This window comes from Triplophysa rosa, linkage group LG9 (assembly GCF_024868665.1).
Source record: "Triplophysa rosa linkage group LG9, Trosa_1v2, whole genome shotgun sequence".
NCBI lineage: Eukaryota > Metazoa > Chordata > Actinopteri > Cypriniformes > Nemacheilidae > Triplophysa > Triplophysa rosa.
The window spans coordinates 21044077-21071807 of record NC_079898.1 but is presented as its reverse complement, the minus strand read 5'-3'; the positions used below and the strand labels follow the sequence as shown (position 1 = coordinate 21071807).

Genomic DNA, 27731 nt, shown 5'->3' with positions numbered 1-27731 from the left:
GCTCAGTATGGCTGCCCTAGCGAAGCTGTGCGCATGCGTAGTATCTAAAGCGATATGAAAAATAATGTTGCAATTTGATCATAGGAAACAAAAGTTAATGGAACAGTTTAAATGTTCATGATTTTTGACAGCTTAATTGTGTCTTTAAAATGGTGGTTGCTAACAATTTGCTAAAAGCGACTACATTCTTTGGCGGGTAACGTTACGTTAGACATCATTGTGCATATAAATCTCACATTTAATGCAACATAGGCACAAAACTCTAAAAACGTGGATGGGGATTCATGCCCAAAGTATTTACTTACAGTTTTTAATTAAGTTTGAAAGAGTTGTCGGAGGTTTGATGGTGGTGACGTTGATATCGAGCGACCGTAGTGTAGTCTGTTTATAGCCTCATATTAGCTTTTTACTTCTGGCGATTTGTATTTAGGCTTCAAAAGTAACAAATGTTGTGTTAATCTCTAAAGATTATCTTGATAGACAAAACGTGTAAGTATCATAAACCTTTGTTAATCACAGATCTTATTTTTTGCGATCTTCCAAAAGTCTATGGGAAATATATGTCATGTGTGACATGTCAACAGTTAGTCACCTTGTTCTGGTTGACTTGTGTAGTGACCCATTTCGAAAATGTGTGCACCCTTGTAGCATGAGGAAATCTGCTGCTTTTCTCTTTTCAGTGGACCATATCTGTGTTTGAGCTGAAATGAACAAATTTATTTTAGATGTAAGGATTAAGACTTCTAACCTCTGACATCATAGGCGGTTTAATCTTTCACCTTGTTGCTTTCTACATAATTTTTATAATTATAGTTTTAGAAAGAATACTTCCTTAATGATTTTGGATGGTCTTTGAGTCAGGGGACACGAGGACCGTCCCCTGCCTAGCTCCACAGATTAATTTAGCTGTGCATGATCAGCATTCCTACAGAAACTGTATCCTTGTTATCTGATCATCTTGCGCAGTAGAGTAGAGCAGGGCTGGCACAAGGACACTGGATATAAAACATATTCTTATTATTTTTACAGCACATAGTATGTATACTATGGACAGTATGCAACTTTTCTGTATGCAAGGAAATACCAGATGTGCAAGAGAACATGCATTAAGTGAAACAGTGTATCCCATAATGCAGTGCACTCAAATGAACCTATAATTTTTAAAGGAACAGTTCACCCAAAAATAAAAATTCTGTCATGATTTACTCACCCTCAAGTTGTTCCAAACCTGTATAAATTGAGTACCATAGTGGAAAAATGATTGTATAATGTTTTTTGTTCTGTTGAACACAAAATGAGATATTTTGGAGAATATAATAAAATAAACAGTTCTGGGGCACCTTTGACTACCATTTTATTTTTTCTACCATGGTAGTCAATGGTGCCCCAGAAATGTCGGTTGTCATTTTTCTAAATATCTATCTTGGTGTTCAACTAAACAAAGCAATGTATACAGGTTTGGGACAACTTGAGGTTGTGGGTGAACTATCCATTTAACCACGGAACCAATGGCACATATCCATTCTATTTCGTATTGTCTACATTTATACTGCATAATATTTAATGTTTCAATTTCTAAGAATTTAAAGAAATTCATTGCTCAAAACAAGGTGTGCTAACCTCAAGCATTCCATTCCAAACACAGCTGTTGAAACGGCATGATATGTACGTGCCATTTCAGGTTCAGAGGTCAGTTGTGTTCTCAAGGACAGGAAGTATGCTCTGATGTGCAATGTCAGAAGCTGTAGTGATGTCCAGTAGAACAGAAACATAATTCTCATCACCATTAGGTCTCCGGTTACTTCCTGTTCTGACAGGCAGAGATTTCTCTTATGGAATCATTTGAAGCTGGACCAGAGCGTTTCACAAATATTTTCTTACAAGACATCATTGAGCTGTTAACAGTCAGTATTGAATACTAGCATACTTGTTTCTAGACACTTCCTGGTATATATTATATGTTGCCTATTTTTTTTTTAAACAATAGCAATAAATGAAACGAAAGCCATTTCTCCATGATTCAACATTTCAAAAAGTAGCTAGAAAGAGTTTGTGATGGATTACTTGTGGTTATTCTGTAATACTGAAAATTAAAGGTTAAGTGTACATTGCATTCTAGAAAATATGTCAAACATATTGTCTTGTTATTAAGTGCAAACTGAATTGCGTTGATGTTTTTAAAGTCCTTGATTGATTTTCACTCTCAGTAATAATATTCAGAACATCATGTGGTGCTTTGCGATAGATTCTTTTGCAGCTGAGTCTGGGTATTTTCTGCCCTCGCGCTTCAACCTTTGCTCTTTATCGCCTTTTCTCGCCCTACTGCTGGTACGTCAACACAGTACAAATGAGAACGTTATGTAATATTGGGTTTTTGTGCTTGTAGGTATTGGACTCTGAGCAGGACCCAGCCGAGCCTCCTCCAGAGGTGGAGGAAGATCTGGATCTGGAGAGTTTGGATTTTGAGAATCCAAGTGACAGTGGACCAGATCTGGACGATGATGAAAGTGTTCTGAGCACTCCAAAGCCAAAACTCAAGTATGAGGGGGCATGTGTGTTTACAATAAACTCATTTTATTTATATTATGTTAATGCTCATTCATTGCGCGTGTGTGTTTGGTTAGGCCGTACTTCGAAGGGATTTCTCTCTCCAGCTCTCAGACAGAAATCGGCAGCATTCATAGCGTCCGCAGTCACAGGGAACCCCCCAGTCCGGTATGAACACATTATTGGGGAGACATCATACTACAAGGGCACATAATAGACCTAACCTGACTGTGTGTATTTTTTTAAATGTAAAGCTAGTTGTTATTAAGTTCTACTATCCTCTTACTAAACACTAACCTAATGACTTACCCAAAATCCAAAATAAACAACATTATTTACTTTAGAAAACTTTACTTCAGATATCAAATACTTTTCTCTTCATGGACCAAGTATAAGCTAGTTTAGTACACAAACACTTTAGCTTAATAAAACTTAGTTAAAGGTCCAGTGTGTCATTTTTTGTAGGATCTATTGACAGAAATGCAATATAATATACATAACTATGTCTTCAGAGGTGTATAAAGAGCTTACACAATGAAGCGTTATGTTTTTATTACCTTAGAATGAGCTATTTCTATCTACATACACCGCGGGTCCCCTTGCATATAAATCGCCATGTTCTGTCAGCCGTCATAGTGTTTTGAACGGGAGGGGGAGGGGTGGAGTGAGCGGTTGGTTGCAATTCGCAACCTTGCCACTAGATTTCACTGACTAGACCTTTAATCCCTCTCTTATATTTTATTTTCTAATATATCTGTATTTGACTATACCTTGATATATGTTTTTGATATTTGTAATTGATAATCTGTGTTAGAAGAAACATTGTAACAATAATGTAATCTCTCTCTCTCTCTCTCTCTCTCTCTCTCTCTCTCTCTCTCTAGATGGATCCTGATAAAATGAGGGTTCTATGTGGGAAGTTTCAGATGGATAATGAATCTGATAATGTTTCACTGGTATGTCATGTAAATGTACTACATGTATAGTACTCTTAGTTTATTCTTAGTGCAAGTTTTATTAAGGGTGTTTGTGTCTCTGTCAGGGTCATCCTGAGGTTGTGACCCCAACAACAGAGTTGGAGATGATGGACAACATAGACTCTTTCTTTGAGAGGTTGCCCCCTATTGGCAGGATGACCAAAACAGAATCACTTATTATTCCATCCAACCGGTAAGGACACACATCTCTGTAGTTTAGGATGAGGGATGGATTTGTAAACATACAAAAAGTCTCAAAATGTTATTAAATGTTATTAGCTTATGAGATATTAAGCATCAAAGTTTGATTTTAACCATTCATTTTACAATGATTTTAATCTTTGACAATATTAAACATATCAAGACTATATTTGCATGGCTAGAATTGTTTTCTAGAAAATCACAAATAAGTGACTTTAGCTGGGTTTTCACGGACTGGGTCACACATATTAAATGAATTGAGTACAGTAGATCAAAGTTTTTAGATGTTTTAAATTTTTTTAACAAAAACTGTGAAGTATATAGCTTTAACTTTAGATATTTTTTAAAAAGGGGAGTTCTACTGTTGGTTGCTTATGTCTATTTTGTGGTTTGATAGTTTCTTTTCTGTGATGTGAACATCTTTCGCTCTCAAAATAAAGGGTGGAGCCAAAGTTGGCAGGGCGACGAGGGCGGAGCACATCCCTTAAAGAGAGACAGCCCAGCAGACCGCCCAATGAGAGAGCCAACAGTTTAGACAATGAGCGCTCAATGGACACACGCTGCCACCTACAGGTCAGAAAGCACCTGGTGCACGCAAGTTACTCAAAAGTATGATCTGATTTAAACAGGTGCATTATCATTTTAAAACAATTCTCAAAGCACTAACTTTTTGACTGGATAGATTCCACGCAAAACCGTTTACGACCAGCTGAACCACATCCTGATGTCAGATAGCCATCTACCCGACAGCATCATCCTTATCAACACCTCTGACTGGCAGGGTCAGGTATGATTGACATCTACCAATAAACATCAGTTTTAGTGGTGGCACACTGAGCTTTAGAACATCGTAATTATAGTAATGATACATACAGGGGTATGACTAAAACCGAATGGTCTAGTAGTACCATAAAAAATCTAGTACCATAAAATATAAAAACAATTATGTGTAAATAATCAAGCATTAATGCTTGTTTTGATTTGAATAAGTACTTCACACAAAAAGCTACTTCATTTGACACATAATTTGATTATTTACCATTTTTAATTTTCAATATGATAGAGACAAATCAGCCTTACATTTAGCAACAAGTAATAATTCAATTGTTTAATAATAAACAAATGCTTTGTGAAAGTTTGCTTTCCTTGTTTTCTTGTTCTCACCCCCATTCTCTCTCTCAGTATGTATCGGAGGCATTACAGAATCACGGTTTTCCCGTCGTGTGTACGTGCACCACGGCAGACATACAGGCTGCTTTCAGCACCATCATCTCGCGCATACAGAGATTGTAAGCCATTAAACATACGGAAGCACTCATATACACATTCCCATAATTCCCTGAATTGTGACTTACTGTGTGGTTTGTCTTTCTTTCTAGCTGTAACAGTAACTCAGTGACTCCGTCTCCGGTGCGGATCGGAGTAGCCGGCGCACAGCATTACCTGTCTGCTGTTTTGCGTTTGTTTGTGGATCACCTGACGCATAAAACTCCCGACTGGCTCGGATACCTGCGATTCCTCGTCATCCCTCTCGGTAAGTGCAGGGGTTCGGGGGATAGTGGGTGGAAGATGTTACTAAAGATGCTAAACAAATGCTTGTGTGGATGTGTGTAGGAGTTCATCCAGTGGCTAAATATCTGGCCAGTATAGACTACAGATATAACAGCCTGTTCCAGGACTCAGCATGGAGAGATCTTTTCCATAAACCAGAAGCTCCAAACTCGAGTAACTCATGCACACTTCTCACTCCTTTCTTTCTTTCTTTCTTTCTTTCTTTCTTTCTTTCTTTCTTTCAATATATGTCTGTGTGCTGTGCATATTAATGTTGTATTTATAAAAACATACACGTATGCATATATTTAAGAAAAATATTAAAAATGTGTAAACATGTACAGTATATATAATTTAAATAATTGGTAAATATAAATAAATACATGTACATATTTCCTTAATATGTATACATGTATGTGTATGTGTTTTTAAATATAAAATTAATATGCACAGTATGCAGACATATATTATGTAAACACAAACTTTTATTTTGGATGCAATTAATCATTTGACAGCCCTAATTAATCATTTTTTAAAGAAATGTTTGATTATGATTCCACATTGCAACTTTAAAGACATGCAAGCAGCTGACTATATAATGTTTTCTCTCCTTATCGTTTAACAGTTCAGGACAGTCCTGATGTGGTTTCCAGGGTAACACAGTACATGTTGGGGGCAAATGGAGCTCATCAGCTGCCCATAGCAGAGGCCATGCTCACCTACAAACAGAAGAGGTAACATATATGCAAACATAAACCCTGTTTTATGTTTATACAAAATAATGAAACCTTTCAGAGGAGGCAACATTCACTGTCATGGTGCCACTACCATAAAGCATTACCACAATAAAACATATTCATAGACTGTGTATCTATTGTATTTGTACAAATACAATTAAAGGAATATCAATAAACTATTGATATGATATAGTTCTTTGAATAGGTTTTATTTGGGGTTCGATTCATTGCCAGGTGCTCCAAAGATGCAAATATACAGACGTGCTCAAATTTGTTGGTAACCCTCCACAAAAAAAACGAAGAATTCACAATTTTCTCTGAAATAACTTGAAACAGACTAAAGTAATTGGCATCCACCAATGTTTATTCCATATTTAATAGAAATCAGACTCTGAAATAATAAAACAAATGAAAATGTCATGGACAAAAATGATGGGACCCAAACCTTTAGAGGCAATCACTACAAGCAAACGTTTTCTGTAGCTCTCAATGAGGCTTCTGCACCTGTAGTTTGGCCCACTCTTCCTGAGAAAACTGCTCCAGCTGTCTCAGGTTTGATGGGTGCCTTTTCCAGACTGCAAGTGTCAGCTCTTTCTATAGATGTTTGATAGGATTCAGATCAGGCCTCATAGAAGGCCACTTCACAATAGTCCAATGTTTTGTTCTTATCCATTCTTGGGTGATTTTAGCTGTGTGTTTTGGGTCATTATCCTGTTGAAGGACCCATGACCTGTGACTGAGACAGCTTTCTGACACTGGGCAGTACTTTTCGCTCCAGAATGCCTTGATAGTCTTGAGATTTCATTGTGCCCTGCACAGATTCAAGGCACCCTGTGCCAGATGCAGCAAAGCAGCCCCAAAACATAACCGAGCCGCCTCCATGTTTCGCTGTAGGCATGGTGTTCGCTTCTTAGAAAGCTTGATTTTTTCGTCTGTGAACATAGAGCTGATGTGACTTGCCAAAAAGCTCCAGTTTTGACTCATCTGTCCAAAGGACATTCTCCAAGAAGGATTGTGGCTTGTCAATATGAATTTTAGCGAATACCAGTCTGTTTTTTATGTTTTTCTTTCAAAAGTGGAGTCCTCCTAGGTCTTCTTCTTGCTCAAAAAGCGACGGATGGTGTGATCAGAAACTGACGTACCTTCACCTTGGAGTTCAGCTTGTATCTCTTTGGCAGTTATCCTTGGTTCTTTTTCTACCATTCGCACTATCCTTCTGTTCAATCTGGGGTCGATTTTCCTCTTGCGGCCGCGCCCAGGGAGGTTGGCTACAATTCCATGGACCTTAAACTTATTAATAATATTTGCAACTGTTGTCACGGGAACATTGAGCTGCTTGGAGATGGTCTTGTAGCCTTTACCTTTACCATGCTTGTCTATTATTTTCTTTCTGAGCTCCTCAGACAAATCTATCCTTTGCTTTCTCTGGTCCATGTTCAGTGTGGTGCACACAATGATACCAAACAGCACAGAGACTACTTTTCTCCGTTTAAATAGGCTGAATGACTGATTACAAGATTGGATACATGTGTGATACTAATTAAAGAGACTAATTAGTTTGAAATATCACTATAATCCAATGATGTATTATCTTTTCTAAGGGGTACCAACAAATGTGTCCAGGCCATTTTAGAATATCTTTGTAGAATAAGCAATAATTCATCTCTTTCCACAGCTTCTTTGCTTTATTCTATGACATACCAAAGGCATGGAAGTATACATGATACAATAGCTTTTAGTTTCATCACTCTTCAGGAGGAATGAAGCATTATTTCAATGAGCTGTAAGGGTACCAACAAATTTGAGCACGTCTGTAAATTAATTGATGTAAATGTTTGCATCTTTTTAATAAGCATTTCTCTATGAAAGTTATGTCTGGACAAGGTTATCATCTCTGTCTGTAAATAACATTCTTTATATCTTTTTATTTTTTCCTTGCCCCCTCTGAAGGAAAAAGAGCTTTCATTTTGATTTTGCAGTAAGGTATTGTGGTCTTCCTGCTTGCGCTGATATCATAGCCAATCGGATGCATTTATTCAGTTCTTACTTCCTGTCTCTCTCTTCTCCTGTAGTATTTAGGGGAATCTTTTAGCTGACGGAGGGCGGAAGAATAGTTAAAACTGACATTCTATCCACACTCTCCGATTCAGAGTAATTTGGGGGGTATTGTCTCTGGGTTTAACTCTTAAAGGGATAGTTTAGCCAAAAACAACAATTATATTATAGCTTACCCACTGCCACATCTGCTGGATGAACAGATGGAACACATAATTATTAAGTTACTTTTTATACAATGAAAGGAAACAGTGACCACAGCTGTCAAAGCAAGATTTTCAGTAAACAACCTGCATGTTAGTATGTTACTTGCACAAAGCTTGGATCAGTTTGGAATGAACATTCTTCAGCTTCTCATGTATTGTTTGAACAGGTCTGAAGGTGATTTTCATTTTTGGGTGATCTGTCTCTTTAAATTGTGTAACAAAGGCTGTGGTGTGGAAAGAATCTGAAGGTTTTATTGGTTCTTGCTGCTCTGGGATATGAACATTACCACCGTCATGCTCTGAGCACTTCTGCTGTCCTTCAGAAGAGCACAAAATGTGCTAAATCTGGAGTCAATTCAGTTTAAGCTTACAGTATAAAGTATTCACAACATAAATCATAAATATGCTTGATTTCAGTGCCAACTGAAAAGCAAAAAAAATGATGCAAACAATTGTCAATGATACCAGTTTTTATACGAAGGCAGAGACCATTTTTGAACAATGAGGTGAACAGATCTGATGATGGTGGACGAATTTTTCTCTTTCTGTCTTGTGCAACTTTTACTTAGGCTAGCCTCTATTGATTTCTCTTTTTCTCATGAATCAAGATAAACACCATAAACAACACGACACAACACTTACTTTCTCTGAGTAGTGTAACATCGGCTGATGTCTCAACTGTTGGTTTTATCAGTGTCTGTTTTCTCTGGGATGCAAAGTAATAAATACACCTTTTATTTTCAAAACAGCCACGATTTCTGTGCAGTTGCTTGAACCGTGTCTGTCTGTATTTGGACTTGTGTTGCATTGGCTTTGGGGTGGGTAATTGGCATTGATCGTTTATTCTTTACTTATAGTTTTGATTCTGTTTTACTCTTACAATGATCAGAGATGGTTAAAGTAAACATGCAGTCTGAATGTCAAAAATGTTGCATCTTCACTTATTAGAAAGCATTTGGAGTCAGGACTCTTGTTAGGCCAAATTTATCTGCAAAATAAAGTTTAGAAAATATTACTGTCCCCTGGTAACCTATTGTCCATAACATTAGTATTATTGATGCTAGATATATAATCTCTGTATGAGACCATCTTTAGATCATGTAGTCTAAATCTAAGCCCTGATTGGCTGAGAATGCTTCTTTATCTAATTTTTGAAACCTTTAGCTTTATGGTGGCAGTTGATTGGATGAATGCTGGCATGTCTTGCTTAACAGCGTCTCATTGCAGCATGTCTCGGATGTGTTTCACTGGATGTAAAATGAATCAATTGTGTTTGATGAATTGGGAGGGCTGATGATGGGAGGGGCTAAGAATAGCAGGAGTGGGTGGGGTTAGGCCTGACAAAACAGGCGGTGGGAGGAGCCAATCAGGTTTTGGGAGTACTAGAAAAAGAGTTGCATTGTATAATGTCTTAATTTATTTAATTTGGTAAATTTCTACCCAGTTGCCCATTTGTTTAAATTCACATTTCTCCTCTCTATCTCACACAGCCCTGATGAAGACTCATGTCAGAAGTTCATTCCTTTTATTGGGGTACGTCATATAAACCCCATACCTTTTTAAATGCAATTCTTAAAGTTAGGCATTGATATGTTGTTTATGATATGTTTTGGTTGACTTTCATTTGACTCAGTGTCTTAAATCTGCTTGCAGGTGGTAAAAGTGGGGATCGTCGAACAAACGTCTGCCACATCTGGTGCGTTAAGTTTTATTTATATTGCATATACAAATATAGTTTGCATCGAAAATTTGTATTTATGAGAACAATTTTGTGTTGTTTTATTTAAGCTTGTTTATGAGTAGTCTGTGCATGTGTGTGTAGGCGATTCAGATGACGCTGCTACAGTGGGGTCTGCTCTTCTCTCCTCAACTCCTCCTGCACAGATCTCCCCATTATTAAAAGAAGCATCTCCAACACCTCCTTCATCTCCCTCTGTACAAATGTCCAGGTGCACACACACATGCATACAAACACAGTGCTCTATAATCATGACACACATGCTTTGTGTCCCAGATCCCTGTACTCTTCTCTTTTGTATTTATTTTAATGTGTTTGTGGCTGTAGTTCTCCTGGAGGGGGCCATGGGGAGCTGATGGGACTTCAGGTTGATTACTGGATGGCTCCGTCTGAGAGAAAAAAAGAAGTGGAGAAGAAAGACTCCAAAATCACGCTCAAGTGCACCTTTCGCTCCCTACAGGTTAGCCGCCTTCCACTGGGCGGAGCCGAAATGACACATCAGCCAACCATGTCCATGACTGTTGTCACCAAAGAGAAGAACAAGAAAGGTAAGACAGTTCGGTTTCATATTGTGCATTATACGCAATAGTAAATTCATGAAGGAAACTCTTAAAAATGAAGGTGCTTAAAAGGTTCTTCACAGCGATGCCATAGAAGAACCATTTTTGGTTCCACAAAGAACCATTCAGTCAAAGGTTCTTTAAAGAACCATCTCTTTCTTACTTTTTATAATCTGAAGAACATTTTTGCCACAAAGAACCTTTTGTGAAACATAAAGGTTCTTCAGATGTTTAAAGATGGAATCGAAGAACCTTTTGAAGCACCTTTTTTTAAGAGTGTAATCAATATATCAATATATATTTGGATTAAACCACTGATTGTGTCTCTGTGTTCAGTGATGTTTTTGCCTAAAAAGACCAAGGATAAAGAGGCGGAGTCAAAGAGTCAGGTGATTGAAAGCATCAGTCGACTCATCTGCACAGCCAAACATCAGCAGACCATGCTAAAAGGTGATCAGCCAATCAAATGCATCCAAAATAATCAGACTTACTAAACATAACAACCCGTTAACTGCGCTTGCATAATCATTGTGTACGTTGTGCGGCACACAGGTACAGTTTGTTTTGGAAATATGGCTGAAGTTTAAAGCCATTGTTTGTGTGTTCTCTCTCTGCAGTATTGATAGATGGAGTGGAATGGAACGACGTGAAGTTCTTTCAACTCGCCGCTCAGTGGTCGTCTCACGTGAAACATTTCCCCCTTGCCATTTTCGGACCCTCCAAAGGGCCTTACTGAATTTGGGGCCATCTGCACTCCTCTATGCTACGGCTGCCTTTACTCTCAATGCTGCCTGATGTTTTTATTTAAAAATGTGCTTTCTCACAGTTTGCATCTGTTTTTTATTTTAAGACATTGGTCGTTGTTTTATGAAAGACTTGATGCCATTTTATGTTGAGCTTTTAGAACCCTACAGTGTTTAGTAGTGAAATGAAGACTAATGAACTGATTCTTAAAACCGATTTAACTCCGTAACTAGTGAGTTTTTAGGTGGGTTTTGTCATTCTGCAAAGCTGTCTTAACACATCTCAGCATCAGCACACTCGCGAAAGAGCAAACCAGCGAACGGAAGAGAACACGGTGCTTTTGTCATACAAAAAAGACTGAATCTGAACTAAATTTGTAGAGGATTGATTTTCCATTTGGAGTTCCCGTGTGATGCCTTTGCTTTATCCAGAAGACTCCAGATTGTACAGCTTCGATTGTAAGGTTGTAGAAAAGAACGTGACGTTCTCTTTCCTCATCTTTTGTTTGCACCATACCGACTCCCCAGTTACACAGTTATGCGTGTGCAGCACATTTGAAATGGCTTCTGTTGTTTATTTTTATCTGTGTATGTGTGTGTGAATGTATTCACGAAGGTACTGAACGCTAAAGCACTTTTGAAATATTACTAGATTGTGTTTTTGTTATAATGCTTATTATACTGTTCACTCCAGCTAAAAAGCCTTGTGGAAAATCTGCAGAATCTGAGCGGAGTGTCTGTGGCCGCTGTCATACCTGCACTCTTTAAAATGTTTTTTTTTAATGTAACATTTTTTCAAAATTCTTAATGTGTGTTCTGCTTTGTTTGTTGGCTTGTTTTAGAGATGTTTCTCGTTAGATATCCAATGTTTCCCCAGAGATGCTGTGTTGGATTTGTGCCTAGAACACTTCTGGTGTGCAGGAGAAAACATATCAAAGAGGATGTCTGGATTCCACCCCAAAATAAAAAAACAAATCTAGAATTTGTATTTTAGTTTGATTAACAACATGCCTATTATGTATACGGATTATAATTAATTATCTTCGCTGTAATGTTTAAATCTAACCCAAAATATATATTTACCGTCATACAGTATATTTTTACTGTAATACAAGTCTAATTAAAACTACGGTTGAGACAAAATTCATAAAAAAAAGAAAAAACTCAAGAGGCTTTGATTTTGGGGTGAAATGTGACATGGACATGTTTTCGAGTGACTCGCCTCAAAACGCTAAATAAAGGAGCCACATACATATTACATTAATCTCACTAAATGTAGCATAAGAATTACTGTGTGCATTTGGTGCCTGTAGGTGTCATGAGCACATGTAGTTGTTAATGTCTCAGTGTTATAATGGCATTAGAAATACAGTTTTTGTAAGGCCTTTTATAGTCTCTGAACATTCTCACGGCCTCTCCCTTGCAGGATTGTTGTTAGATTTGCTTAGTCCTTATTACATGTAGAGCAGTTTGTATGACTCACTTGCTCTTTAGAATGCCAAAATATGTCAAAACTAACAAATCAACCCCTTTAAGGGAACTATCCATAATTCAGTCCACTGACTCACACTTGTTATGCCGAATGTAAGTAAATGGCAGACCAGTGCAATGATGTCAGTGTTCTATTTCTGGTCATTAAAAATTAAGTCGAATTTAATGGAAATAGTTCACGCTTGACCAGACTGTAAAAGGTTTATAATTTATCATATACACAGTATGTAAGGAGTTGTGCTGATGATGTCATCTTATTGTTAAAGTTGTGCTAAAGGACTGTCTCTTTGCTTTTTGAATTTATACCTGCTACTAGTATTCGTTTTTTAAATATAATTTAAATATATTTTAGCTTTATAATTTAAATGCCCTGCTCCAATTGTGGGGCATTACTCAGATAAATTTGTATGAAAAAATACTATACCACTGTAATTCCTTACCTGTAATTTAATAAAACTACACACATTAAACTTCTGTGCTGGTTTCTGATTGTGATTTTAAACTTTTGGCTGAATATAAAAAGCATTTTTTCTAAAATGTTTTAATACATATCACTTATAAATAGAGTACAAAATGAAAATAGGTACTTCCAAAAATGTAATTTCATCAGATTTAGTTGCAAACTGACATATTTTGTCATATTAAGAATTTAAAAGAGTTTCAAGGTTTTTCAATTGTGTATTTATAAATAATATAAACGGTTATTAAATATAAAATTATTTGAATAGTACAATTCAAGTAAATGTGTGTGTGTGTGTGAGCGTTTGAATAATACACAAATAAATAATTTGTTAGTGTTTTAAAAATATTAACATTCATGGTTATATGCAAAATTACATATTTTGGCTTGATCTTTTAATGACTGTATAAATTAATACAATATGGTTTTGTCTTAATTCATTTTAATTACATTACAATAAAGTGGCATTAAATAAAATCATGCTATTCATTAAAACTCTTAAGGTAAGGCGTTTACACCAAAGAGACTTTTATTATATTATATTGTTTTTTATATTGCTCATTTTATTTGTGCATAACTGCAATCTCCTTTATTGCCTTTGCCTATTCCTTTATTATATAAAAAATCCCATAAGGTTTTTAAACAAATCCCTGGCATACAGGCTTCACGGGTTCTGGTCCTGCGTAATCCGGTTCTGTGACGTCATCACACTTGCTCCGGAGCAGGAAGTGCCAGTCGGTGGGACTACAAATAACGTAAAACAACGTTCTGTTATTCCTGCGCACTATCGCGCTTTGACGGGCAAACATGTAATACTACATACTTTAACAAAACCAGCAAACCACCAAATCGATCCCATGTCAGCCGGGGCGGTGTCTAGACTGATTTAACGGAGGCGAGATGAAGGAGGAGCGGGGCTGCGGCATGCGGAGCGCCGTCGGGTTCCTCTCCCGCAGGATGATCCGCGGACCGCCGCAGCTGAAGGAGGAGTTCCAGCGGCGGAGGTTCGCCGGCTGCTCCAGCCTCTACAAGAAGGACATGCTCGGCCACTTCGGCTGCGTCAACGCCATCGAGTTTTCCAACAATGGAGGACAGTGGCTGGTGTCGGGTAAGATCCCCTGGTTCTGCACGGTGATCTTTCAAATGTGGGTCAGCTAGAGAGACAGGCCGATAAAAGTCGATAACGGAGAGTAGAAGGAAGTATGCTTGCTTGCAAAAACTTACAAATCGAGTGTTTGCTTAAGTTTGGTCTTAGTTATGATATGTCTGATTTGACATGTTCATCATTATTGATGTATACCAGGCTAACCGTTAATAATATAACGTTAATACAAAACCCGCACGAGACTTCTTTACTTTCAACAACTTCTTGCAGCAGTTTCTGGTTTTTCAGCTTTACACCTTTCAAGCTTGCTGAAGTCCTCACTTTTGACTTTTGGTGTTTTAAAGATCAATTTTTCTGTGTCTTGCAGTATTGCAACTCTGATTCGGGAAATGACCATACTTTAGTCATAGTTATAGTTATATTTTGCCCAATGCATGTATCTATCACATACACTTATGCACTCAGTATTCTGATGTTGACAATAAAATGGTGACATTCCCCATTTTTTGCTATAGGTGGTGATGACCGCAGAGTGTTGCTGTGGCACATGGAGAAAGCGATGCACTCAAAGGCCAAACCAATCAAGTTGAAGGGGGAGCATCTTTCCAACATCTTCTGCCTGGCGTTTGACAGCACTAACAAACGTGTTTTCTCTGGAGGTAAAACATCCCGTTCATGACGCTTGATGCTGTGGGTGGGACAGAGGGAGATGTGCCTAGTGTCTAATGTTTCTGTTGCTGCAGGAAACGATGAGCAGGTGATTCTGCACGATGTGGAACGCGGCGAGACGCTCAATGTCTTCCTGCACGACGATGCCGTCTACGGTCTCTCCGTCAGTCCTGTTAATGATAACGTCTTCGCCAGCTCCTCTGACGATGGCAGAATTCTCATATGGGACACACGAGAGCCACCACATGGAGGTACGCACACACACGTACGCACTCAAATTACACACATTCATAGTGTATGCACATTCTAAACGCATGCCTGCTTCATGATCCAATTTTGTGACAGTTTGTGGTCAGCTAGCATGAAGTTCACAAGTTTGTGCAAAACCTCAAGAATTATGTTACCCAAGCATGATTTATTTAAAGAAATTTACATGGTCAATGTTATAAATTAGGTGGATTTGTGATTATGTAGTGAATTCTTAAATATGCATCATTTTACATATTTCTTTAAACATAATTAATTGAGTTGCAAAATCTGTGTTGAAGTTGAAATAAAAGAAAATGGGTTTTCAAACATTTGGAACCCACTATATTGCAAACACACACACACTCTGAGTAAAGACAATACACATATTTGGTTTGTGTATGGAACATGTACAAACCCGGTAAACATACACACATGCCTTGTGTACTCTGATTGTCACAGGTAAGTGGATTAAAAGCAGATTGTAGTATAACTGGATTAAACCGCGACTCGCATGACTTCAGTTACGCTAGACTTGTGTTTATTTATGTTCTCAGTGGTATGACTGCAATGTTAGTTTTTTACTGTAGGTTTGTTTACACTAATCCTGTATCTAATCCTGTATGATAAAGTATCTAACATAATCAAATTTAAAGACATATCTGATGTCATCATTGTGATTCAGAACGTCTTTTAACAGAAATTGTGTTGTAGAACTTGTCTTACTCTTATACTGTTGTGCGTTCTAGAACCATTCTGTTTGGCCAACTACCCCTCGGCATTCCACAGCGTGATGTTTAACCCTGTTGAACCCCGTCTGCTGGCCACCGCAAACTCTAAAGAGGGGGTGGGTCTGTGGGACATCCGCAAACCTCGCAGGTGAGATGGAGATGGGTTGGAAAAACTGTGGACAAACACTGACTCGCTCGCTTTCTACAGCCATTTTCTTCGGAAAAAAAGTCGAACTTATCCAAATTGGAGCCCTAATTAGTCCTGAAAATTAGTCCTGAGTTAATTATCAAATACGGCATGTTTTAGTTAAGTATGTTAAAGGGGTCATATGGCGCGAATACGTGTTTTTCTGTGCCTTTGGTGTGTTATAAGTTGCCCATGCATGTATTAGACACGTAAAATTGCAAATATTAAAGTGACGGAACAAAAGATGCATTCTATCTAAAAGCGAATGCTCACCCAGACCTGCCTGAAACGCCTCGTGTAACCACACCCCCACAAATCTACGTCAGTTCGTGGTATGATTTGATGCAAATGTATACGCAAGTAAGGTGGACGTACCTGTCAGTACAACCTGATGTTCCAAATATGATTAGAGGGAACATTTACGTCACACTCTTGCAGTTTTCGACCAATCACTACGCACTGGTTAACTGGCCATTCATAGCACACCTTGCTTTTCAGAGTGATGAGCTTTGTAAAAAATCAGCGCATTTCAGAGAGGCGGCGCAAAGAGGAGATGCAAACATGCACGGTATGTAGAAAATACAGCGTTTTTTAACCTTAAATCGTGTATACACATTGCATCACATCTAAAGCCCTATTCGCACGGGATTAGTATTATCTGGGGAGCTCGTGTGATTTAGAAATGACCTCCCCACATCTGTATTTCATGTGGCGCATTCGCACGGGATAAGTGAAGCCTGTGATTTTAATCAAATTTACTGACTTATTTCCCGGATATGATGGCAAGGCTTTGCGTATAGTTTGTAAAGCCTATAATTGTGTGGTGTTTAATGATATAGGACCGTACATTTCAGCATTTGAGACCCGTGATTGCGAACCGGAGCGAAGATCACCGCGATCGCGGGTCTCAAATGTTACGAGAGTTTCCATGATAAATAAACAAACGGGAGACTCCCGGCCAAAACGACAGTGTTGGCAGGTATGGATTTGACCCAACACCAGAAATAATATCAAAGCACTTCAAAACAGCCTCCATTATTCGCAATCTGTGGTTAAAACCTTGAAAAATGATTTATGAGCCCGCCAAATCACAGAGATGCCGAATCGCACGGGACTAATATTATCACAGGACCTTGGTGTTCGTCAAAGTATGGTAGGTAATTTGTGGGGGAATTTTTACTTGACAAATTACAGACATGGCCGATTCGCACGGGATTAAGATCACAGACAACCTCTGCAATTATTACAAATGACTAGAGGTCCCCAGGTAATACTAATCCCGTACGAATAGGGCTTAAAACAAACTATCATTTTCGTTATAGCTGTGTCATATGACCCCTTTAACATGAAAAACAAAACGAAGCATTCTTAATTTTGTTTTATTCATATTACAATTAATCTAATATTATAACATTTAAAACCCATAACCAGTACAAACCCATATAAAAAATTGTGTATGCAATATTGTCAGTGTACATAAATTAGGTAATTGAGCGCTACAGACGTTAAACAAATGAGTTGAACGGCATGCTCTCCGTTCTTTAAAGGCTGTTGCTCGTCTTCTGTTGTGTCTGTAGATCTGTCTGTAGCCAGGTTATTTCCATCTGTACATCTGACTGGATAAGCCACAATCAAATATGCATGCCTAAATTTCATCATGTTATAAGTAACTGATCTCTTTCCAGAAAAAGGCTAATCACACATTCCAGTCCAAGTATGGACTAAAACTGGTCTAAATAATGGACAGTGGACTGCTGAGTGCTCATGCATTTTCATTCACCAGGAAGTGATTTAATCTAAATCAATCAGAGGGCCACATACAATGATTGACGGCTGCGTCCGAAATCACATACTGTGACAGTACGTGTGAAAGTACCTACCTATCGGCCGTTAAAACAGTACATTCTATATAGTGTGAGTGCGAGTAATATGAATACATTTCGGACATACTGCGTCCGCCATGTTTTATGGTCATGTGACCCGTATGCTCTTTGACCTATGACGTATTAACAACAACCTGTACATGAGTGTTGATAAAAACATAATTTAGTCACCAGAAATTAATTTATTGGCACTTGCATTAAAAACGGATGTCCGCCTTAGTTTTCCACTATATTTATTTGATTTACTTTTGAAATGTAACCGTTGCTCAGCTCCCGTGGCATCATGGGATAGAGAAGTGTCCATCCGATCCACACCATCCGGGTATTTCGCGCTTACTGTTTTTTTACATACTGAGGTTTCAGACATACTATTCATGACTCGTACTCATTTTCGCCTACTATATAGTATGGAAATAGGTGATTTCGGATGCAGCTTTTGTCTTTGAGCATAGCTGTCTGCTGTACTGCCTGAGCCCAGCAGAGGACAGCAGAGTGTGTGTTTGTAAAGATGTTCTCAGTTTTGTCCACTTGATTATTTTTTCAATCATTCATATGATAATCCTTTAAAATAATTCACTTTTCTCTGTCTGTGCTGTAGTTCTCTGTTGAGGTATGGAGGGAGTTTGTCTCTTCAGAGTGCCATGAGCGTGCGTTTCAACAGCATGGGGACGCAGCTGTTGGCCCTGCGCAGACGTCTGCCTCCTGTCTTGTACGAGCTGCACTCCCGTCTGCCCAGCTTCCAGTTCGATAACCAGGGCTACTTCAACTCCTGCACCATGAAGAGCTGCTGCTTCGCCGGAGATCAAGATCAGGTTAGATAAACACCAGAAATTATCAGCTAGTCAGTGGGCAGTCAACTAATAGGTTTAAAAGAAGAAGACATGTATAATTAGACATGTGCAATTGGTTTGGGGTTATGTTTGCCTGACACAGGTTGAACTGTTTGTTTTGCTAAAGTGTTTGTCTCACCATCTCAAAGGAAAGCTCATGACTGAATGCATGAATGAAGCAATATTTAACAAATACACAGACTCCAAGGTAAACTTTGCAGGATTTTAAGTAAACACAACATTCAGAATTGGCCCTTCCTTTCAGGTGGGACGCGATCATAAGTACATGAAGTAATAAAATGTTAATTTAAATATGTAAATGTTTCTCATTATGTTTCAAATTGTCATCTCATATGTGATGTGAATGTAGTTCGGCAAAAGCTGGATTTGATCTTGCACTTATATGTAGCATCAGTACTACTTGTCACGCGTCTTACTACGCCACAGAAGCTGCTGGGAGAGTGGTGTTGTTTTTACACACATTTGCAAATGGGTAACCCCAAGTGATTCGTACACAGCATGGTAATAAAACATTCGGGGCTTTACTGAAAATGTTTGGGGTTTCAGCCCCTTAGCCCAACCCTAGCGCCACCCCTGGCTAGCACTAGTACCTATAATATAGTTACTATATTTTCATTTAATTTGTAGTGCCTATTTTACCTGACTATGCTTTACAAAAATGCTTTAAAACTTAGTAGATATTACATGCCATGGGTATTTAAACCACCATTAAATCTTGCATATCGCTACTCTCTTTCTGAAACCTCGTATCTCCATTTTTTGTGATTTTTATTTTTTGCCATATATCATTCTTTTTAGTCACCCTTTGTTTATCACTGGATTTTGCAAATATGTAACCATTAACAAGTATTAAAAAGTCCTTGTCAACCTCGAAAACACAGTATTCATTGAAAAAGTACAGTGTTTTTTCCACTTCCTGAAAAACAGCAAATTTGGACATAAAAGGTTTCGGAAAGACAGCGACGATTTACCACACTTAATAATCAATTAAACTAGCCTATATATTGCACACAACTTTTATAGTACTTAGATTATACATAATATTTACCATGTCAATCAGTACTCATAGTGGGTGATTGTCAAGTCCGCCAATGATTTGAAATGTCTCAAGGAGGTGAATTTGTTACAGGTGCGGCATTTAATTATCAGCCAGTCCTGTTAATGTGTGTCTGGTTGAGAGTAATACTGTATGTGTGGGTATGTGACTTATATCAGTGATTGCGCAGAATTGCGTGTGCACATGATTGTGGTAAAGTGTGGTGAGGTATGTTGAGTAATGGAATGTTGTGTTAAGGCTTGTAGAAGCATGTTTTTATCAGTGATGAATCTAAAGCTGAGCAGATGCTGGACTGTGTGTTAGTGGGTGTGCTGCACTGTTTGGTTTGTGTTTGGCTGTTGTGTACGTTTGTCCAGCTGTCTCTCCCTTCCACACAACTTTGTCCCTCCTCTCTGGAGAAGTCTGATATACAGTATGTGCATCTATAGCTTAGCAGCTATGTGTGTGTCAAGCTTAATATAGTTTACGAAAACTATTAAAACATCTCTGTTAATTGAAATTAAATGAAACCTAAATTGGCCTAAATATATTACAAATAAACTTAATAAATCAATAAATCAATATAATGACAACATAAAATAAAATAAATAACATGAAGAAGAAAAGAAATAAGAAAAAGCTAATAAAAAATATTAATGAAACTACAAAAAAAATGTGTTACCGTGTAATAGTGAAGCTGATCCTGAGCTTGTTGTGTATGAATATCTTTTTAGAAGCTTCTCATAGATTGTGTTGTGTATGTGGTGCAGTAATATGTTTTTTTGGTTTTCAGTACATCCTGTCCGGCTCGGATGATTTTAACCTTTACATGTGGAGAATCCCCACCGACCCGGATGCAGGTAATCAGAACACCCTCATCAGAACAATGTTGTTGTTTGTGTTCTTATGGTAAATTTGCAGTAGATGTCATAAAACCTTTATGGACATTCCCTTTCTGTCTCTGCAGGAGGCATTGGTCGGGTGGTAAACGGGGCCTTCATGGTACTGAAGGGTCATCGCTCTATTGTAAATCAAGTTCGCTTTAACCCACACACGTACATGATCTGCTCCTCCGGGGTGGAGAAGGTCATTAAGGTTAGTCAACGCTTTTATAAACATGAAAAACATGTGTAAACGACATACTACAGCAGTGTTTAACATCAGAACATAGTGATACATTTTAGCAGATACTTTAAAAGAATCATTAGCTCCAAAATTGTCTCACCCTCATGTTGCTTTAAACATGAATAACGGCATCAGTTGTCAGTCTGTTCCTCAGATAAACATTATGTGGGTTCAGAAGACATTGAATCTAGCACACACGCCACTTTGTGATACTTTATGGTGCATTTTTTGGAGCTCGGCATTTTTTGGAGTTGTGGGTGTTGGAACAACATGTGGATGCGATGGGTATTAAAGATAGTTTCTGGATAAACTATTCCTTTATCACAGACACGAGCAGACCAGCCACACACACACACACACACACACATGCAGAGAGACACGCAGGAAAGGAGAACGTGCATGAACTTGTGTCTGGCCTCGGTTTAGCCTTAAATGAATTTCTGCTGTCGCTGGTTCAGTAAACCCCGAAGACACAGAATTTAAGCTTCAATTTACCTGTCTCACTCTTTACCTGTCTCACTCTTTGCTTGGTCATTTAACAGCTGATTAAATATAATTAAGAAGAATGTGTTACATCTTCCCAAATGCTACTTCATGAAAAATATATAGATGTAATTGGTGGATTTCTAATATTCGTCCTCATCTCGTGTTAAGGGTGTCATAATAACCACAGCATCTTAATGTTTTTCAGTATGTGGTCTTGTTTTGCTTCTCTGTCCTTGTGTGCTGTTGTGGGCATGTTTTATGTGAGAATGAGACTATAGTTTGTCTTTTGCTCTTTCTTGTGAAATCTTGTTTGGCAGGAAGAAGAGATGTTGAGTAACACTAGCACACTGTTCTCTGTTGCTACAATCTAGGATTATGTTGGCATGTTTTGTGACACATTTTGCTCTCTGCTGTGTTTGTACAAATACAGTGATCATGTTCAACATCCATCTGCAATCCTGCGTAAACCCTTGATCATACAGTGGCATCTAAAATTATGAGACTATTAGTGTAAATGCGTCTATTTCGCATTTTTGTATTTTAAATTGTTATGCAGACAATTGAATAAAAACAAATAAAGAGGAACATTTATTTTAAAATGATCATGAATTATATCCTGTCTTAAAGGGACAGTTCACCCAAAAATAAAAATTCTGTCCATCATTTCCTCACCCTTGATTTGTTCCAAATCTGTGTCAATTTATTTGTTCCGATGAACACCGAGAATGATATTTGGAAGAATGATTGCTTTTAACTAAAGAACTAAATAATTACAATTCAACAATATATACTGTACATTCATTCTCTCTCTCTCTCTCTCTCTCTCTCTCTCTCTCTCTCTCTCTCTCTCTCTCTCTCTCTCTCTCTCTCTCTCTCTCTCTCTCTCTCTCTCCCTCTCTCTCTCTCTCTCTCTCTCTCTCTCTCTCTCTCTCTCTCTCTCTCTCTCTCTCTCTCTCTCTCTCTCTCTCTCTCTCTCTCTCTCTCTCTCTCTCTCTCTCTCTCTCTCTCTCTCTCTCTCTCTCTCTCTCTCTCTCTCTCACTCTCCCCCTCTCTCTCTCTCTCTCTCTCTCTCTCTCTCTCTCTCTCTCTCTCTCTCTCTCTCTCTCTCTCTCTCTCTCTCTCTCTCTCTAGGTATGGAGTCCATATCAGCAGCCAGACAGTGATGGTGATCTGGATGGTTTGGTGGAGGATAAGTCTCGCTCTCTCTACACCCATGAGGAATACATCAGCCTGGTCCTCACCAGCGGAAGTGGCTTATCACATGATTACGTCAACCAATCAGTGCAGGAGGACCCCCGAATGATGGCTTTCTTCGACTCGCTGGTCCGACGCGAGATCGAGGGCTGGAGCTCGGATTCGGACAGCGATTTGAGCGAGGGTGCGATTATGCAGCTGCACGCGAGAGCTCGCCGTTCTGCGCGACCCACACAGCAATCTCCTGCCAATATATCTGCCGTTCATCAGAGCGACTCTGACAACTCCTCTGCGTCCTCGTTGGCTGGCCCGGATGCGTCGGGGAGTGAGCGAACTGATCAGGACAGGGGCGAGTCACAGAGAAGCGGGGCAGGGCCTCGTGAATTGTCATTTCTGCTCGACTTTGTGAACGAGGACTCCGATTCCAGCGGGTTCTGGTTAGACCCAATGCCTCGTCCCAGATCCCCCAGTCCACGTGAGAACTCGAGCCTCTCCAGCCATGCTTCCTCGGTAGGTGTGGCCTCTAGTTCTAGCTCCTCCCCCAGTTCCTCCTCGAGCTCGTCCTCCAGCAGTGACGGCATCGATGAGGAGCTGCGTAGTAGCAGGATGCGACAACGCAACGCTGCCAGGTTGAGGCGCCATATGGGCCTTTCTGGCAGAGATTCTGCCACCAGTCTTCATGCCGCAACAGATTTCTCCAGCTACCCCAGCATATCCATCCACGAACCGTTATCGCCTTCTTCGTCGTCAGGTGATGAAAGTCGCTCTTTTAGGAATCGTGGGAAAGAAAAGGCAAGCGGACACGCCTCAAGCCCCGCACACTTATCTGACAAACAAGCACAATCCAGATTTAGACGTTGCATCACTTCCTCTCGTTTAGGCGGTGATGCTCGCGTTGAGAGAGCGAAATCACGAGCAGGCTGGTGTGTGGAATCTGGGGAGGAACTAGAGAGAGGACGAACTAGCCGGGAAGATTTAAGCGCAACACACAGTGCTGGGGAGGAAGTAAATGCAGTGCTTTGCAGTCACACCAATGCAAGCTCTAGTGTTAATGGACATCCACATACAGATGTGGAGAGTGAGAGCCGTGCAGACTCCGTTCACCCAGAATCCTCTAGGGCAGACTCTGATCTCAATAGAAACTCTGCAGACTCCAGGACCCAGGGGGACACCTCTAGCAGGGAGTCAGCCAGTGTTGTTGGGAAACAGACTTGTTCAGACTCGGAGGGTTCTTCGTCCGAGGAAAAGACTAAAACATGAGTAAAAGACTAAAACATGGTGATGGACTGGCTTAAAGTCAGATTTATCTTGAGTTGTTAGTTGTTAAAATTTGGACTATTTCAACATCTTTTGGTTTTCGACTTTTAAACCAAATTCCCTTTCCCTCTTTTTCTGATGTCATGCATTCTGGGGTCTTACCGCAGTGATGACACTAAAAAAATAATAGTGATATTAATATGGTACGGAAAAATAATAAATGCAGTGCTTTTGGTTTCATAATATTTTAGTTTCATAAAACCTGTGACCTTTCTGGCAGGGTTTTGGTTCGTTTGAAGCTGCGAAAAGAAAAAAGGGTTTTGAGCGTTTCTAAAAGAAGGCCTGTTTCAGTGGGACTAGGGGGTCGGGGGGCAAGAAACAGTGTTTCCATGGTAACCTCATTGAACAGCAGCTGTTTGAGTTGTGCATTAAAGTTCTGTTCCAGTGTTTCCATAGAAACAGTTTGCTGTGTGTCTTCTTCCTCATCATGCGCTGTTACGATCATCATCAAACAGGAAGTAGCTCAGTGAAATTTCTGGATGAGTGTTCTAGGATTTTACACGAAGATATTCTGATGTGAAAATCGTCACCATGGCGATGCATCAGTATCTGAGCTCCATCTGTCAATTGGAGAGGCTTTAGTTTTCAAGATTTAGGCCCAAATGAAAGATTTGCGTAGATATACAGTAAAATTAGTATTTTCTCCTTGTTGGGTTTTGTGGTAATTGGAGTTCAAAGGGCACTATAAACCGCATAGTATAGATTTGACTAGTGATCGATATTTCACTTCACGGGATCTGGATGGGGAAATGTGCCCATCTGCCGTTGCTTACCATTCAGTACTACACAGAGTTTAACATATGGTTCGGCTGAACAAAAATGTGTTTATAATTTTACCAAGAAGTGGTTACTTGACATTTGTGTATATAAAGTGTACTCAGTGACCATTACAATATCATTTTCATGACAGAGGATTACATAACTATTAGGAGGGAAAATACATTAAAAGTTGACCAAAATCAAAATTATTATTTTAAAAGATTTTGAATTATTGTATTCATTTATTTTTTTAATTGCAACACTACGCACTCAATACATTCATTATGTGGTATGTTTGTGCTGTGTCAAGAAAAACTTCCTAAACGTGCGACTATAAAGTATACAGGATTCTATTCTAATTCCTAATGAACAAATTGTTAGTGTGCAGAGAACAGTGAACATTGTCGGGAGCCTGAGAATCGGAATGCAGCTATCCTGAAACAAAACAATTGAAAACATTTTTCATTGAAAGTTTTTGCCGCTGATGTTAGGCAGCTCACGGCATAAAGTAAATTCATAAAATCACTGTAGTATTTGTTTAATTGAAGTCAGTGGATGAGGAACAGGTCTCCCCTTAGGAAATGAACTATAATTTTTCCACTCCGCACAGACACAAATAGGCGGAGACTCTTTTGCTCCGATGAGCAGTTCGAGGCAGCCATAAATGGAATCCTCTCACTCTGTCGGTCGCGATAAGGAAACTCCACCCGGCGGTAAGAGCAGTACTTTCTACAGTTGATTGACAGTTCTTTGGGTGATGTCACTCCTGAGTACAGTTATTGAGACACATCCTCACCCTGATTCAGCTTACAGGTTCTCAACTAAATTGTGACACCTTATTCAATCTTTCTGTAGGGTGAGCTATCTTTTCATACTAGCCCTCAAATTTAGAGAATTGTCCTTACATGAACGCTGTATTCACTTTCTTGCAAAACTCTGAATCATTCCCAGCCATCCAAACCTACGAAGGCCTGTACTGTTTTACTCACCAGCATATTTCATGCACACAACGCTTTTAACATCACATTTTCATCATTTATTTTGGGTTTAGTACCTCTACAGACATAAAAAATTCAAAAGAAACTTAAGCATTTATAAAAGTTGTAATGAAATAAATCTCTGACCGTGACCGACAGAAAAAGGCATCTTTCATTTTGGGGTGAAAAGCGTGGTCTGTGTGGGAGGTTTGATCCGACAGAAGGATGATGATGTATCTGCTCAGCGGTCAGTGGATGATTGTGTTGCTGTGTTGGTTGTAGTTGCTCTTTCCTGTAACAATTAATCATGTCAGTCTGTCTGAATCAGCTGTAACAGACCCTGTTTTCAACAGGAAATAAATTAATATTGTGTCCCCTCACGCCTTCTTAAAGTCCTTGTTAAAGTAAGTGGGATTGTAAGTTGCTCTCATATACTTCAAACAGGCTACTCAAAAAACATGAGCTAATGTTTCACAGCATCTTATCAGGAACACTCTGTCAACAGCTTTAGATACTGCTGAATTTCACACTCTGAGGAAGGGGAGTTGTAGTGCCAGTTTGTGCTGATATATAGCCAGACTGGTCCATAATATCATTATGTCGATGTAAGAGTCATTCTGCCATGGCCAACCTGTTGTGCTACATTAATGTTTCAGACAGAGAGGCAGTGAGAAGAATGTGAAATTAGATTTGTAATGTGTTTACAACTGTGTGTGAGTGGGTGAAAGCGGGTCTGGGCATGCAAATGAGACACTCTGTTGTAAAATATTCTCGAATGTGTGTGTGAACATTGAAGAATTGATGGAGTGATAAAGTTTGTTTTGTGATTGCGTTTTTAAAGTTGTCTTTTTCCCTCTTTAGTTTAAGTGTAATGTGAGATTAAATATTAGGTATTAGGTATTTAGATTACATATAAATTATTTAAATAATTTCTGAGTAGGTACCAAATGTTGAGTTGGGCACAAACACATATTTCTCCAGTCATTCCCAAGACATAATAGAAAGCAGGATCACTGGATCAGGTTTAAAGAAATTTGCAGTAAGACAAAGTGACTGGTGGCAAATTGAGTGAGACTCATTCCTTTTTTTGTGCTGTTTGATTTTTCTGAATGAAAGTGCTACTGTCCAGTGTCCTTTGGGAGACACTTATGGTGAGAGCAGGAATGCAGCAGTCCAGCAGCAAATCCCAGTGGAATCAACCAGAAACCCTTTACACACTCTTCCACTGCCTGCCTCACAAATCTGAATCAGGTAAAAAAATCAGAAAGTGTGCTAATGTTTTGTTCACAAAATGTGGAAAGAGGTTTAGAGCATTATAAAATAATTTACTCACCCTCGGGTTGGAGGAATGCTTGTTACCAAACAGGTCTTGGCCACCATTGACTATCATAGTAGGTAAGATTACAATGGTAGTCAAAAGTGCCCCAGAACTGTTTGCTTTCCTAAATTCTTTTCCTAAATATCTTCTTTTGTGTTCAACAGAACAAAGACATTTATAAAGCAAATTTTCCTACTATGTTAGTCAATGGTGGCCAAGAACTTTTTGGTTACAACCATTCTTCCAAATATTTTTCTCTGTGTTCATTAGAACAAAGACATTCATACAGATTTGGAACAACTTGAGAGTGAGTAGCCTAAATAGAGAGAGTTTTGAACCGTTCCTTTAAGGTTACATTGGTGCCACAGCGCTTTGTGCCAGTTCAGAAGAAACAGAAACTTTCAGATTATTGTTTTTCGTCAATGATCTGCTCCTTTAAACTGCTCCAAGTTTCCTGTTTACATAATCTTTGAGAGGTTCCCAGCTTTGGTGGTTTAAATTCTTCAAACTTTATCAGTAGCAGGACTGTGCTGTTTCAATTCCTCTGAGCAAGTTTAAGATCTAGTCCAGACCTGTTGAAT

At 38.9% G+C, this 27731-nt stretch overlaps 2 protein-coding genes across 4 annotated transcripts in view; both read left to right on the top strand.

Annotated features, from left to right (window-relative positions):
• Positions 1-13274, top strand: part of pacs2 (phosphofurin acidic cluster sorting protein 2) — a 31075-nt gene extending 17801 nt beyond the window's left edge. For 2 of the 3 annotated variants that reach the window (XM_057341907.1, XM_057341906.1), the window contains exons 9-25: positions 2387-2538; positions 2625-2715; positions 3432-3503; positions 3590-3717; positions 4166-4298; positions 4408-4512; positions 4908-5014; positions 5105-5259; positions 5340-5450; positions 5902-6010; positions 7964-7996; positions 9765-9807; positions 9928-9970; positions 10097-10223; positions 10340-10560; positions 10909-11022; positions 11190-13274. In XM_057341907.1, coding sequence (XP_057197890.1) covers positions 2387-2538; positions 2625-2715; positions 3432-3503; positions 3590-3717; positions 4166-4298; positions 4408-4512; positions 4908-5014; positions 5105-5259; positions 5340-5450; positions 5902-6010; positions 7964-7996; positions 9765-9807; positions 9928-9970; positions 10097-10223; positions 10340-10560; positions 10909-11022; positions 11190-11308 — 1863 coding nt within the window. In that variant the 3' untranslated portion in view covers positions 11309-13274. The remainder of the gene's footprint in view (positions 1-2386; positions 2539-2624; positions 2716-3431; positions 3504-3589; positions 3718-4165; positions 4299-4407; positions 4513-4907; positions 5015-5104; positions 5260-5339; positions 5451-5901; positions 6011-7963; positions 7997-9764; positions 9808-9927; positions 9971-10096; positions 10224-10339; positions 10561-10908; positions 11023-11189) is intronic. The other variant, XM_057341908.1, reaches the window with a different exon arrangement.
• A 698-nt stretch (positions 13275-13972) lies between these two features.
• Positions 13973-25051, top strand: dcaf5 (ddb1 and cul4 associated factor 5). Its single transcript, XM_057341909.1, has 8 exons — positions 13973-14374; positions 14887-15030; positions 15115-15291; positions 16036-16165; positions 18686-18899; positions 20768-20834; positions 20942-21069; positions 22717-25051. The coding sequence occupies exons 1-8, from the start codon at positions 14167-14169 to the stop codon at positions 24037-24039; spliced, it is 2391 nt and encodes a 796-aa protein (XP_057197892.1). The 5' UTR covers positions 13973-14166; the 3' UTR covers positions 24040-25051.
• The last annotated feature ends 2680 nt before the right edge of the window (positions 25052-27731 follow it).

Excerpts from the sequence above, each read along its gene's own strand:
- dcaf5 (XM_057341909.1), top strand. The coding sequence starts at position 14,167 with ATGAAGGAGGAGCGGGGCTGCGGCATGCGGAGCGCCGTCGGGTTCCTC. Across the intron at positions 14,375-14,886 it reads AGGACAGTGGCTGGTGTCGG|GTGGTGATGACCGCAGAGTG; the intron begins GTAAGATCCCCT and ends TTTTTGCTATAG. Across the intron at positions 15,292-16,035 it reads ACGAGAGCCACCACATGGAG|AACCATTCTGTTTGGCCAAC; the intron begins GTACGCACACAC and ends TGTGCGTTCTAG.